The 12,498-nt window shown below is 48.7% G+C and overlaps 1 protein-coding gene across 1 annotated transcript in view; it reads left to right on the top strand.

Annotated features, from left to right (window-relative positions):
* Positions 1-12,498, top strand: part of SSH2 (slingshot protein phosphatase 2) — a 107,370-nt gene that overhangs the window by 64,804 nt on the left and 30,068 nt on the right. The window contains 3 exon segments of the mRNA XM_087924702.1: positions 3,687-3,808; positions 7,156-7,224; positions 10,081-10,146. Of these exon segments, the coding sequence (XP_087780828.1) occupies positions 3,687-3,808; positions 7,156-7,224; positions 10,081-10,146 (257 nt within the window).

Raw genomic sequence — 12,498 nt, 5'->3', positions numbered from 1 at the left:
AGCACCCACAACTTCTAGTGGCCAGCTGCTCCACCGGTTCATTGTCCTCACTCTTAGGAAGTTTCTCCTTAATTCCAGGTTGCTTCTCTCCTGGGTTAGTTTCCATCCGTTGCTTCTCCTCCAGCCTTCAGGGGCTTTGGAGAATAGCTTGACTCCCTCTTCTTTGGGGACAGCCCCTCAAATACTGGAAGGCTGCTATCATGCCCCTCCCCTCGTCCTTCTTTACTCTAGACCGGCCATATCCACTTCCTGCAACCGTTCTTCCTGTTTTAGTGTCCAGGGCTTTGATCCATCTCAGTTGCCTCTTCTCTGCACTTTTTCCAAAGTCTCAACATCTTTTTTATTTTTTGGAGGATGGTGACTCAAATTGGTTGCAGAAGTTGGACTCCCAACTCCCAGCATCAAAAGAAGCCCCTGATTTCAATCCTTCCCCGCTTTTCCTGGGAATATCATCTCCTCCCCCCCACCTTGCAGGAAGAAGAGACATCCTTAGAAATCCACCTCGGTCCGGGCCGTTCCTGGAAATCCGCCCTTGGCTGTTCAGTCGTCGGACGCCGGGCACCGTTTCCATCTGCGGGCGTCGTCCTGCAGCCGTGATCGTGCGCCGAATTATCCCTGCCTAAAACTGATTTAGCAAAGCCAATTAGGTTACGCTGACCCACCTGTTGCCAGAGAGGCCTCTGGGGAGCTAGCAAGCAATTGCATTTCTCTCTGTGTGTTTGAGAGTGTGTGTGTGTGTGCGTGCACGTGTGTGCGTGCGCAAGCACTTATTTTTATACCAGGATTCCCCGAAAATAAGACCCTGTCCAAAGGTAAGTGGTAGGGCCGCTCTACCACCACCCGATCCCCACCCTAGCTTAATTTTTTACTCATCCAATCTGGAGTGGGCGCGATCTTAAGTCGGAGGTAGGGCTTATTTTTGGGCGCAGGTATTAAAAACCAAGCTAGGACTTACTTTCAAGGCAGGTCATATTTTCAGGAAAACGGGGTAGTTAGTAGGAGTTTTAAGTTCCCCTTCGTTGCGGAGCTACTGACTTAAAGATTTTTCATATTGACATCGCAGGATTCCAGCCTCGGTCCTTTATCCTTTTTCTCATCCAGGACTCACAGCCCCCGGAGAGTCCTCCACTTACAACCGTTCACTTAAGAATCGTTATATCGAAGTTATGACAAATCAAGGGACTTGTGACCGTTCTCGCAGTTACGACTGTTGCGGCATTCCCACGGTCATGGGATCAAAATCTGGAGGCCTGGCTTATATTCAGGGCGGTTGCAGTCTCCCGGCGTCACAGGGATTTTCACTTTGGGGACCTTCTGGGTAGCAAGAGCGAAGCCAGATTCACTTAACAACCAGGTTACTAACTGCTGCACGGTTTCACTCAGGAGATCGGACAACCGCTTGTCTGAAATGGTGTAGGGCACCTTTTGGGACTCCTGTGCCAAAAACGGTGTGCACGCTTGCGCTCGTGCGTCAGCACCTAGAAGGCAGTGTGCCCCCCCCCACGCCCCCTATGCATGCGCACGCAATCCTCACCCACCGCCCCGTTACCTGCCCTGTGCCTCACAGATGATTTTTTTCGGCCGGTTTGAGGCCTTTTTCAGCCTCCCAAAGGCTCGAGGAAGGCTTCTGCAGGCTAAAAACTAGCCCCGTTTCGTCACTTTCTATTTTCCCCGGAAATACCGGAAGTGACGAAATGGGGCTTGTTTTTCGGCCTGCAAAGCCTGCAGAAGCCTTCCTCAAGCTTTTCAAACCGGCAGAAAAATCAGCTGTGAGGTGCACGCATGAGCAGTGAGGTAAGTTTACCTGCAGCCACAGGTGCTATAGGTTTGTCATCACGGGTGTAGGGTTTCCTGCCAGGGTTGGACTAGAAGACCTCCGAGGTCCCTTCCAACTCAGTTAACCTTGCTTCCTTGCTTCCTTCCTTCCTTCCTTCTTTCCTTCCTTCCTTCCTTCCTTCCTTCCTTCCTTCCTTCTTTCCTTCCTTCCTTCTTTCCTTCCCGTTCGTCAGGGGTTTATTCTATTCTCGTCTATTCTCTGTGGCAAGAAACGTCACAAATCAGGGCAGGATTCACTTAACAACGATCTGGCTTAGCCACGGCAATTTGGGGCTCGTTTTTGGTGGCAAGTCGAGGAGTTCCTGTGGATGAAATCGAGCTGGCAGCCAGGGTGGGCAACCGCATGGTAGGACATGCGGCGACTTTGACGTCTGCCTGTGACTTCTAGGCTGAGAAAAAGGTGGGAGGCTGGCCCTAATTGTGGGGTTCAGCCTGATTGGGGTTGAAGCCAAGCTTTGCCAGGTGCCACCCTCAAGGGAGACGCCCCACTGGCACGGGGGGGTGGGGGTCAGAACCAGCATCTGCTCCGACTTCCTTCCTATGGTATCCTTTGCCACACGGGCAGCTTGCGCTGGACTTCCTCTCGGCTTCTTGGAAGTGACTTGCACTCTTTCACTTGCCCCTTTTTTTTCGTGCCCGTTGCGTCAATGCTGCCGTGGCGGTGGCATCCGGGGTGGAGGGATCCCCGATGCGTGTCTGTATATGTACCTAGAGCCTTCCCTGCGCTGGGGCAGTTCTCGTTTGAAGCTGGGCAACCACCACAGTGAGTCTGTCAAGCTATTTTGGGCGTCGGTAAAAGGAGAATATTTGGAGCTCAGGGTTAACTGGTGGGGTCCTTGGTGCTAAACTGGGTGGTTTTCTTGCAGACGTTGCATTGCCTGACTAGGGAACGTCATCAGAACAGAAGGGAGGAGGAGGAGGAGGAGGAGGAAGATTGTGGGGTCCTTGGTGGTCTCTGAGCTGGGTGGTTTTCTTGCAGACGTTGCATTGCCTGAGTAGGGAACATCATCAGCGCAGAAGGGAGGAGGGGGAGGAGGAGGAAGATTGTGGGGTCCTTGGTGCTCTCTGAGCTTGATTGGTTTTCTGGTGACATTTCAGACCTATCTAGGTAACATCATCAGTGCTAGAGAAGGGAGGGAGGGAGGGGAGGAAGGAAGGAAGGAAGGAAAGGAAAGGAAAGGAAAGGAAAGGAAAGGAAAGGAAAGGAAAGGAAAGGAAAGGAAAGGAAAGGAAAGGAAAGGAAAGGAAGAGGAAGAAGATAGTTAAGTCCTTGGTGGTCTCTGAGCTGGGTGGTTTTCTGGCAGATGTTTCATGACCCAACTAGAGAACATCATCAGTGCTGGAGGAGGAAGGAAGGAAGGAGGAAGGAAGGAAGGAAGGAAGGAAGGAAGGAAGGAAGGAAGGAAGGAAGGAAGGAAGGAAGGAAGAGGAAGAGGAAGAGGAAGAAGATAGTTAGGTCCTTGGTGGTCTCTGAGCTGGGTGGTTTTCTGGCAGATGTTTCATGACCCAACTAGAGAACATCATCAGTGCTGGAAGGAAGGAAGGAAGGAAGGAAGGAAGGAAGGAAGGAAGGAGGAAGAGGAAGAAGATAGTTAGGTCCTTGGTGGTCTCTGAGCTGGGTGGTTTCCTTGCAGACGTTTCATGACCCAACTAGAGACCATCATCAGTGCTAGAACAGAGGGGAGTTAGTGGGAAGAGGAGGGTGGAGGATTGTGGGGGTTCTTGGTGCTCTTCGAGCTCGGCGGGTTTCCTGCTTAAACAGAGGGTTGGACTAGATGACCTCCAAGGTCCCTTCCCACTCTGTGATTCCGTTATTTTAAAGGGGTCTCTCTCTTGGGTTTCCTTCCTAGGCGGTGAGGCTGGAGAGCAGCTATCAAAACCGCACCCGTTACATGGTGGTGGTCTCGACGAATGGCCGGCAGGACACGGAGGAGAGCATCGTCCTGGGCGTGGACTTCTCATCAAATGACAGGTGAGTCGCGCTGAAGGATTCTGGTGGACCCCACCTGAGGCAGGGGAATCCAACTGGGGCCACTTTAAGGCCAGTGGACTTCAACTCCCAGAATTCCCCAGCCAGCATGCGCTGGCTGGGGAATTCTGGGAGTTGAAGTCCACTGGTCTTAAAGTGGCCACGGTTAGAAAAAAAAAAATATTGCTTTCGGGTTGCTAAGCCGAGGTTAGTTGTTAAGCTGAATTGCACCCCGTTTTACGACTCTTTTTTGCCAAGGTCGTTAAGCGTGTCGCCGCGATTAAATAGCTTAAATAAATAAATTAAATAAATACATGAAATGAAATGTCGTGAATCGAATCCAGCTTCCCTCACCGGTTTTTGCTTCTCGGACATCCGCTGGGGGGAGGTCACAAAAAACTGACCGGTGCAACCGTACATGTGGGTTGCCCGTCTCAATCAAGTGACCGTGGGGGGGGAATGCTGTGCGAAGGTCGTAAGCACGAGGCCCGGTTGTATGTGCGAGGACCAGGTCCCAAAGGCCCTTTTTTCCCAGGGCCATTGTAACTTCACCCGGTCGCTTCAACAGATGTAGGAAGGAGAAATGCTTGTGCAACTGTTATTAAGTGCGAGGACCAGTCATAAGTGTGAGGACTGGGGCACAAGGCCCTTTTCCCTGGCACCATTTTGTCACTTCTCCCAGCCACCTCAACGGATGCTCGTTCAGTCAAGGATCACCGGTAATATTTTCGAACAAAATGGCGGATCTACGAAGACGACTAAGCCAGAAAGAGTTGCAGAAATTATTAAGAAAATATTGGAATGTGCTGAAATGAGTAGATTGACATTTGAAATTAGAGAACAAGAGGATAAACAATTGTATAAAATTTGGGACCTTTTCTATCAATGGTTGGATGATAAAATACAATAATAGAATATTTAGAATTTTAGATAATAATGAATATATAAAGAGATATTTTCTCTTCTTTTTTATTTGATATCACATCTATAAAATGTCTTCAGGATAGATTGGATATGATTATACGATTTGTTATAAAATAAATTAAGTAAATTCTAGTTATCTCGCAAAGTATGAATGAATAAAATCACAGTCAAATGATTGTTTGATAGTGATACTAGGGGATATAATTTCTGATGGATAATATGAGTTATTATGTAAGGTAACTGTAATTGAGACTACGAAATGAATGCACAAAAACTGGTAAACCAACCGACACACTGTTTGTATATTTATGAAAGAAAGCTGGAGGTTTTTATGTTTCGTTGGTTTTGTTTGTCTTTAAAAACTAATAAAATTGTTTTCCAAAACAAAACAAAAAAGCCAGAAAGAGTTGCTACTACCGGTTCACCCTGGTTCAGGCGAACCGGTTGCAAACCGGGAGCTAATTTTATGGCCGGTTCAGTGAAACCGGCAAATCCCACCCCTTGGCCGGCCCCGCCCTTCCACCCTTGTCCTCCCCTCCCTGGAGTCTCCAGGTGGTCCCTTTTGGGTCCCAGGTAAGTACAAGGCCCACACAAGAGACTCTGGGAGGACGAAAATTGGGTTAGGCAGAGAAGGGAAAACCAGCCTCCCTGGCTGCCTAAGCCGGAGATATTTTTAGGGACGTTCTCCTGTTCTCCGCTCCCTCTTCTTCCGAAGACCCCAGCAACAAGGCTAAATCGAGCTTGGAAATTCGAAACAGGGGTCAGGAGGGATGCTTGCCAACAGCCAGGAAAGCAGCCGACGGCTAGACACGGCCCGGGGGGGGCGGGGGGGGTGCGAGGTCGGGTGGCCAAACTGACCCCACTCCCTGCCCAAGCTGGACCGAAATCAAGGTCAAGGGAACAGGTTCAGAAATAAAGTCCTTTCTGTCCTGTTTCAACGGTCAATCTTACCTTTTCTCATTAAACCAAATTTCTCCTGTAATCACCGATTGGAGTATAATGATTTGAATCGAGATGAGATGAATAAAATTAAGAAAGTTAAAAGAGGGGAGAAGCTATGTAGAAAATGTAGAACAGTAATAAGACAGGGAAAGGAATATAAAAAATGAGCAGGAATTTGAATTTGTGTCTGTACGAAGAGGTGTAACCCAGGATCAGGCTGCTTTCAAAAAGGATGTTTTTATGTGTTTGTTTGTGTTTGTTTTGAAAAATCAGTAAAATTAAAAAATAATTATAAGCTGAAATAAAAACAGCGGTAAGAAATATATTGAATCAAAGTTGGGAAAAAAAAATCAGCGGTCGCCTAAATAAAGTGAATGAAAAAAATAAACTAAAAGGTAAAAAAAATATCAGTGGTAACCAATAAAGTGATTTTTTTTAAAAATCAGCTGGTGGGAAAAAAAGTCAGCAGTAACAAAAAATGTGAATAGCAAAATAAAAGCCTGGAAAAAAAAAATCAACGGTAACCAATAAAGTAGATAAAAAAATAAAATGAGCTGAAACAAAACCAGCGGTAACAAATGTAGGGAATTAAAATAAGTAAATAAAAGCTGGGGAAAAAAATCAGTGGTGACATAAATAAAGGGAATAAAAAAATATGTAATAGCTGAAAAAAATCAGTGATAACAAAGAAAGCGGATCAATAAAAAATCAAAAATCAGTGGTAACAAAGTGAATTAAAAAATAAATAAAGGCTGGAAAAAACATCAGCAGTAACATAACTAAGTGAATAAAGCCAGCTACTTTTATTCACAACTGCTGATTGATTTATTTTTTATGATATTTTTGAACTTCCCAATCTTGGGCCTTTTTACAATAAAATAAATAAATAAATCGGGACCCATCAAATTGTGTTTTTTTTTCCCCCAGGAAGTTAAAAACTGTAACTAAGCAAAGCAGCTGTGAAACTAGGAAATAAATTTAATAATACATGATAACAAAAAATATAAATGAGGTTATGCCCCATTTTACAATCTTTTTTTGCCAATGGTTCTTAAGCGAATCCCTGAGGTAGTTAAGTGAATCCTGCAGTTGTTAAGTGAAACCTATTGACGGAAGCCGGTTGGGGAGGTCGTAAGTGGGGACCACGTGACCTTGGGATGCTACAACTTTTGTAAATACACACCAGTTGCCAGCTGCCTAAATTTTAATCACAGGACGGCAGGATATTGTGTTGGTCATAAGTGCGAGGACTGGTGGGTAGGTCCCTTTTTTGAGTGCCGTTGTAACTTGGAACAGTCACTAAGAGAATAGTTGTGAACTGAGGATTACCTGTAGTGTTTGTCACATGGGATTGAATCCTGAGCTCCTTAAACAAAATTGTGTCTCACACCCCTGGAGACAAGGCAGGATATCACGGGGGTGACTTTGGTCCTGGGTTCAAGTCTTGCTAAAAGCTTTAACGTTTCTTTTTATTGGTCCTACAGCACCGTTTGCACAATGGGTCTGGTCCTGCCCCTCTGGAGCGATGCTCTCATCCATTTGGACGGTGATGGGTAAGTTTATTGGGTGTCACCTGACCTTAGGAGAACACCTTCCCTTCCACCTGGCACCCCAAGTTTTCTCCCCTGACAGCAGCACTGGGTGAGTCTCTAGCTGTGTTTCCCAACTTCAGCCACTTTAAGAGGGTGGGCTTCCACTCCCAGAATCCCCCAGCCAGCCTGCTTTAAGAGGAGTGGGCTTCCACTCCCAGAATCCCCGCCAGCCTGCTTTAAGAGGGTGGGCTTCCACTCCCAGAATCCCCGGCCAGCCTGCTTTAAGAGGGTGGGCTTCCACTCCCAGAATCCCCCAGCCAGCCTGCTTTAAGAGGGGAGGACTTCCTCTCCCAGAATCCCCCAGCCAGGATGCTTTAAGAGGTGAGGGCTTCCACTCCCAGAATCCCCAGCCAGCCTGCTTTAAGAGGGGTGGGCTTCCACTCCCAGAATCCCCGGCCAGCCTGCTTTAAGAGGGTGGGCTTCCACTCCCAGAATCCCAGCCAGCCTGCTTTAAGAGGGGTGGACTTCCACTCCCAGAATCCCCAGCCAGCCTGCTTTAAGAGGGTGGGCTTCTCTCCCAGAATCCCCCAGCCAGGATGCTTTAAGAGGTGAGGGCTTCCACTCCCAGAATCCCGCCAGCCTGCTTTAAGAGGGGTGGGCTTCCACTCCCAGAATCCCCCGGCCAGCCTGCTTTAAGAGGGTGGGCTTCCACTCCCAGAATCCCCGGCCAGCCTGCTTTAAGAGGGGTGGACTTCCACTCCCAGAATCCCCAGCCATTATGCCTTAAGATGGACAGACTTCCACTCCCAGAATCCCCAGCCAGCCTGCTTTAAGAGGGAGGGCTTCCACTCCCAGAATCCCCCAGCCAGGATGCTTTAAGAGGAGGACTTCCACTCCCAGAATCCCCCAGCCAGCCTGCTTTAAGAGGGGAGGGCTTCCACTCCCAGAATCCCCCAACCAGCCTGCTTTAAGAGGGGGGCTTCCACTCCCAGAACCCCCAGCCAGCCTGCTTTACTCGGTGGCTGGAAATTGAGCCCAGATTTTTCCTTCCGATGTTGTACAGCATTTTATTTTTCTATCCACCATGCAATTCAACACTTTTCCCAATAATTTTATTAAACACGGATCCCCTGTGGCTGACTGGGGAACTCTGGGAGTTGAAGTCCACCCATCATAGAGTTGCTAGCTTTGAGAAACAGCTCTTGCTTTTCCCGTTGTTGGTGCAAACCCTTTATTCCCGTGTCGAGGGACACCCAAGCTGTGTGCTGACCATACCCCACTTACTCCTCGGTGTCCAAAGAGATGCCGGACTGAGAGGGGGAAATTTCCATTTTTTCTGCCCGTAAATCCCACATCTCCAATTTATTGGGTATTTGCAGGAAGGGAATGGGAGGGTTCGGTTCTCCAGCCCAGGGGTCACCAATCTTTTTGGACCTCAGGGACCGCCAAACTCATCATTTTAAATCCCGCAGACCAGAGACCCTAGGAAAATCCCCCCCCCAAAAGTCTGCAGGAAAATCCTCCACCCTGTTTTCCTACCGATCGATGGTTCTTTATTTGGGATCGCAGGATACCGTCTCCATCTCTGTTCTCAGGAGGAGAGAGAGAGAGAGAGAGAGAGACTTTTGGCTTCATGCAAGGAAAACAGCAGATTGAAGTCTTTCTTTCTCTCCCCAAACTCCGCCAGAAATGAGCCTCTTGGAGCAGGAGGCCTTGCAGGGTCCCAAAGACTCATTTCTGGCGGACTTTGGGGAGAGAAAGAAAGACTTTGCTGCTTTCCTTGCCTGCAGCCAAAAGCAGAAGTAGCAGAGACCCTGGGAAAATCCCCCAAAAAAGTCTGCAAGGAAATCCCCCCCCCGTTTTCCTACCGATCGATGGTTCTTTATTTGGGATCGCAGGATGAGATACCGTCTCCATCTCTGTTCTCAGGAGGAGAGAGAGAGAGAGAGAGAGAGGAGAGACTTTTGGCTTCATGCAAGGAAAACAGCAGAAGCCGCAGAAGTCTTTCTTTCTCTCCCCCAAACTCTACCAGAAATGAGCCTCTTGGAGCAGGAGGCCTTGCAGGGTCCCAAAGACTCATTTCTGGCGGAGTTTGGGGGAGAGAAAGAAAGACTTTGGCTGCTTTCCTTGCGTGCAGCCAAAAGCAGAAGAAGAAAGAAGCGGAAAGAAGCAGCCCAGTGGCCAGGCCAGGCACGTGGGGCAAGTTCGCCCTTTCCCTCCTCCCCTCATGTTGTTAGCAATGCAAGCGGCGCAGCCTTGTGTTCCAGCGCAGCCTGCAGACCACCAAAATTTTCTCACAGACCCCCAGTGGTCCCTGACCCACTGGTTGGCGACCCCTGTTCCAGCCAAAGAAATGGAATGAGTTCCTTTCTTTTAAAAAAATAATGTATTGATTGACAGTGTCCTGGTTTCTTCCTTATTGCCAAATTGTGGGAACGGACACACTCGGGCCTCGGGTTCTTCAGGTCGTGCCAGTCTCCCAAAAAAATCAAGGAAGACAAGTTGAGCTTCTTCTAAAAGGAGATTATTCTCCTTTCGTGTTTCCCACTTCTGGACTGAAATCTTTGCCCGACTAAAACGGATTATTTGCACCATAAAAACCTAAATTCTTGGGAACTGTTAAGGAGACGCTGTCTTCCCCCACTTTCTCATACAGAAGCTCTCTCAACCGCTCCTCTGGAATGCAGCCTTTCCCTCCTGGGAATCCAGACTCCAGTCCACGACAGTGAAGGGGGAAAAAAAAAAAAAAGGATAAACTTTCCCAACCTCCTTAACTTTAAGCTCAATTGTTTGAACCGCCCAAGAGGAAATTGTCTTTTTAAAAAGATTTTTTTTAAGCGTTCGGAGGTTTCAATCCCTCTTTATCTTGTCTTGCAGGGGCTTCAGCGTTTCTACCGACAATCGGATTCACATCTTCAAACCGGTGTCCGTGCAAGCCATGTGGTGAGTCCCTTTCTGCCTCTCCGCCTTTGCTAAAATCCCGCTAAACGAAGATTGGACTGCCATTTGTCAGAAAGGGTGTAGGGTCTCCTGCTTGGGCGGCGTGGGTTGGGCTAGATGACCTACAAGGTCCCTTCCAACTCTGTGTAAATCTGTTAATCTGAGGCCACAACATATAAATCCCTTGGTCTGGAAGGACCTGTAACCAGGTGACCCCGAAGAGTTTTCCAACCGGCGGCGGTCCTTTCTCGGTGGAGCGGATACCCACAGCTATACTGCTCTTGAACATGGAGGTTCCATTTCAGTGTTGAGTCTTGTGGATGGCCGATCCCTGGACTGACAAAAGTCTTATTGCTGCTCAGGTCCTTTTGAGGTTATCTGGATGCTGTTGAGCGAGAAGCATTTTTAATTTATTGAATATTTATTGCTTTTGGCTTGGGTAAAACCCACTTCTCCTTCTACTGGGTTTCCCTGATAATAAGACCCTGTCTTATATATTTTTTGCCACCAAAAAAAAGCACCAGGTCTTATTTTCGGGGGATGTCATCCACTGATTAACCTCACTTGTGTGCGTCGCCCCGGCCTCCTTTTCGCTGTCAGAGGCCTTCAGGAACTACTTCTGCGGCTGACAAGACTTTCACAACTACAGACCTTTTACCAGGCTTGGAGAGTTGCCAGGCCGATATCTTCCAAACGCCACACTGTAGCAGACAATACTTGGCAAAAAGTCACGAACAGATCTTCGCACTAATTAAAGGAACTAATTGTCTCCTGCAAACCCCACTCCCCTTTTGATCCTCTTTTAATCCCTCTGGGAGGGGCCATTCACCGTCCACTTGTGCCTTTACTCCCAAGTCGACCTTTGTTCCTTAGCTGTTCCTTTCCTCTGGCAGCTCTGTGCATGCGCACATAGGGAACAGGCTCCAGCTGTTCTTCTTCCCTACTGATCTCCGGCTCCGAAGTCAGCTGATAACTGTTGGATGTCCCTGGCCCCATCTCTGCCTCTTTTTCCTCAGCTGTTCCCTTCTTCTGGCAGCTCTGTGCATGCGCTCACTGGGAACAGGCTCCAGCTGTTCTTCTTCCCCACTGATCTCCGACTCGGAAGGCAGCTTATAACTGTTTGGAGGGTCCTGGCACTATCTCTGCCTCCGATGCAGAGCCCTCCGACACGGAGTCTTCTCCAGACTCCAGGACTGGCCCATGTTCCTCCCCAACCTCCTCACTGTCCGAGTCGGCCGCCAGCTCCGCTGGCCACTGGCGGGCCACAACAGCTTTACCTGGGTTGAGGTCGCCTGCTATTTTTGTGTTCCAAGAAAGCCAGCAGTTGAGCTGAGTGACCTTCGTGGAAATTAGGAGAATTTCACCCCTTCCAAATCTCCCTCTCCCTTCGCAGCCAGCTTTCCTTTCCTTGGCACGGATCAGGTTGGCATCTGTGCGCGGCCAGGAGCCCAGTCCGTGCCAAGGAGCTTAGCATGCTTGTTGTGTTTATGTGATGTTTTCCATGCTTTCCTTCCCACCCCACCCCACCCCTTCCAAATCTCCCTCTCCCTTCGCAGCATAATTGAGGCTGTCGAGGGAAAAGCAGGGTGGCTGGCACTGATGAGGTTACCTAGTTGGGTCATGAAACGTCCGCAAGAAAGCAAACAGGCTCAGAGAGCACCAAGGAACCCACAGTCTCCTTCCTTCCTTCCCTTTCATTCGTTCCTTCCTTCCCTTTCATTCCTTCCTTCCTTCCTTCCTTCCTTCCTTCCTTCCTTCCCTTCCTTCCCTGATGATGTTCTCTAGTGGGTCATGAAAAATCTGCAAGAAACCCATCCAGCTCAGAGATCACCAAGGACCCAACTATCTTCCTCTCCTTCCTTCCTTCCTTCCTTCCTTCCTTCCTTCTTTCCCTTCCCTTCCCTTCCCTTCCCTCCCTTCCTTCCTTCCCTCCCTTCCTTCCTTCCTTTCCTATCTTCCTTCCTTCCTTCCTTCCCTTCCCTTCCCTTCCCTTCCTTCCCTTCCCTCCTTTCCTTCCTTCCTTCCTTCCTTCCTTCCTTCCTTCCTTCCTTCCTTCCTTCCTTCCTTCCTTCCTTCCCTCCCTCCCTCCCTCCCTCCCTCCCTTCCTTCCTTCCTTCCCTTCCCTTCCTTCCTTCCTTTCCTATCTTCCTTCCTTCCTTCCTTCCCTTCCCTTCCTTCCTTCCCTTCCTTCCTTCCTTTCCTATCTTCCTTCCTTCCTTCCTTCCTTCCTTCCTTCCTTCCTTCCTTCCTTCCTTCCTTCCTTCCTTCCCTCCCTCCTTCCCTCCCTTCCCTTCCTTCCTTCCTTCCTTCCTTCCTTCCTTCCTTCCTTCCTTCCTTCCTTCCTTCCTTCCTTCC

This window comes from Pseudonaja textilis, chromosome 1 (assembly GCF_049901715.1).
Source record: "Pseudonaja textilis isolate UNSWEBS1 chromosome 1, rPseTex1.2, whole genome shotgun sequence".
Lineage (NCBI taxonomy): Eukaryota > Metazoa > Chordata > Lepidosauria > Squamata > Elapidae > Pseudonaja > Pseudonaja textilis.
The sequence above is the reverse complement of the archived record's forward strand: the minus strand, read 5'-3'. Positions and strand labels throughout refer to the sequence as shown.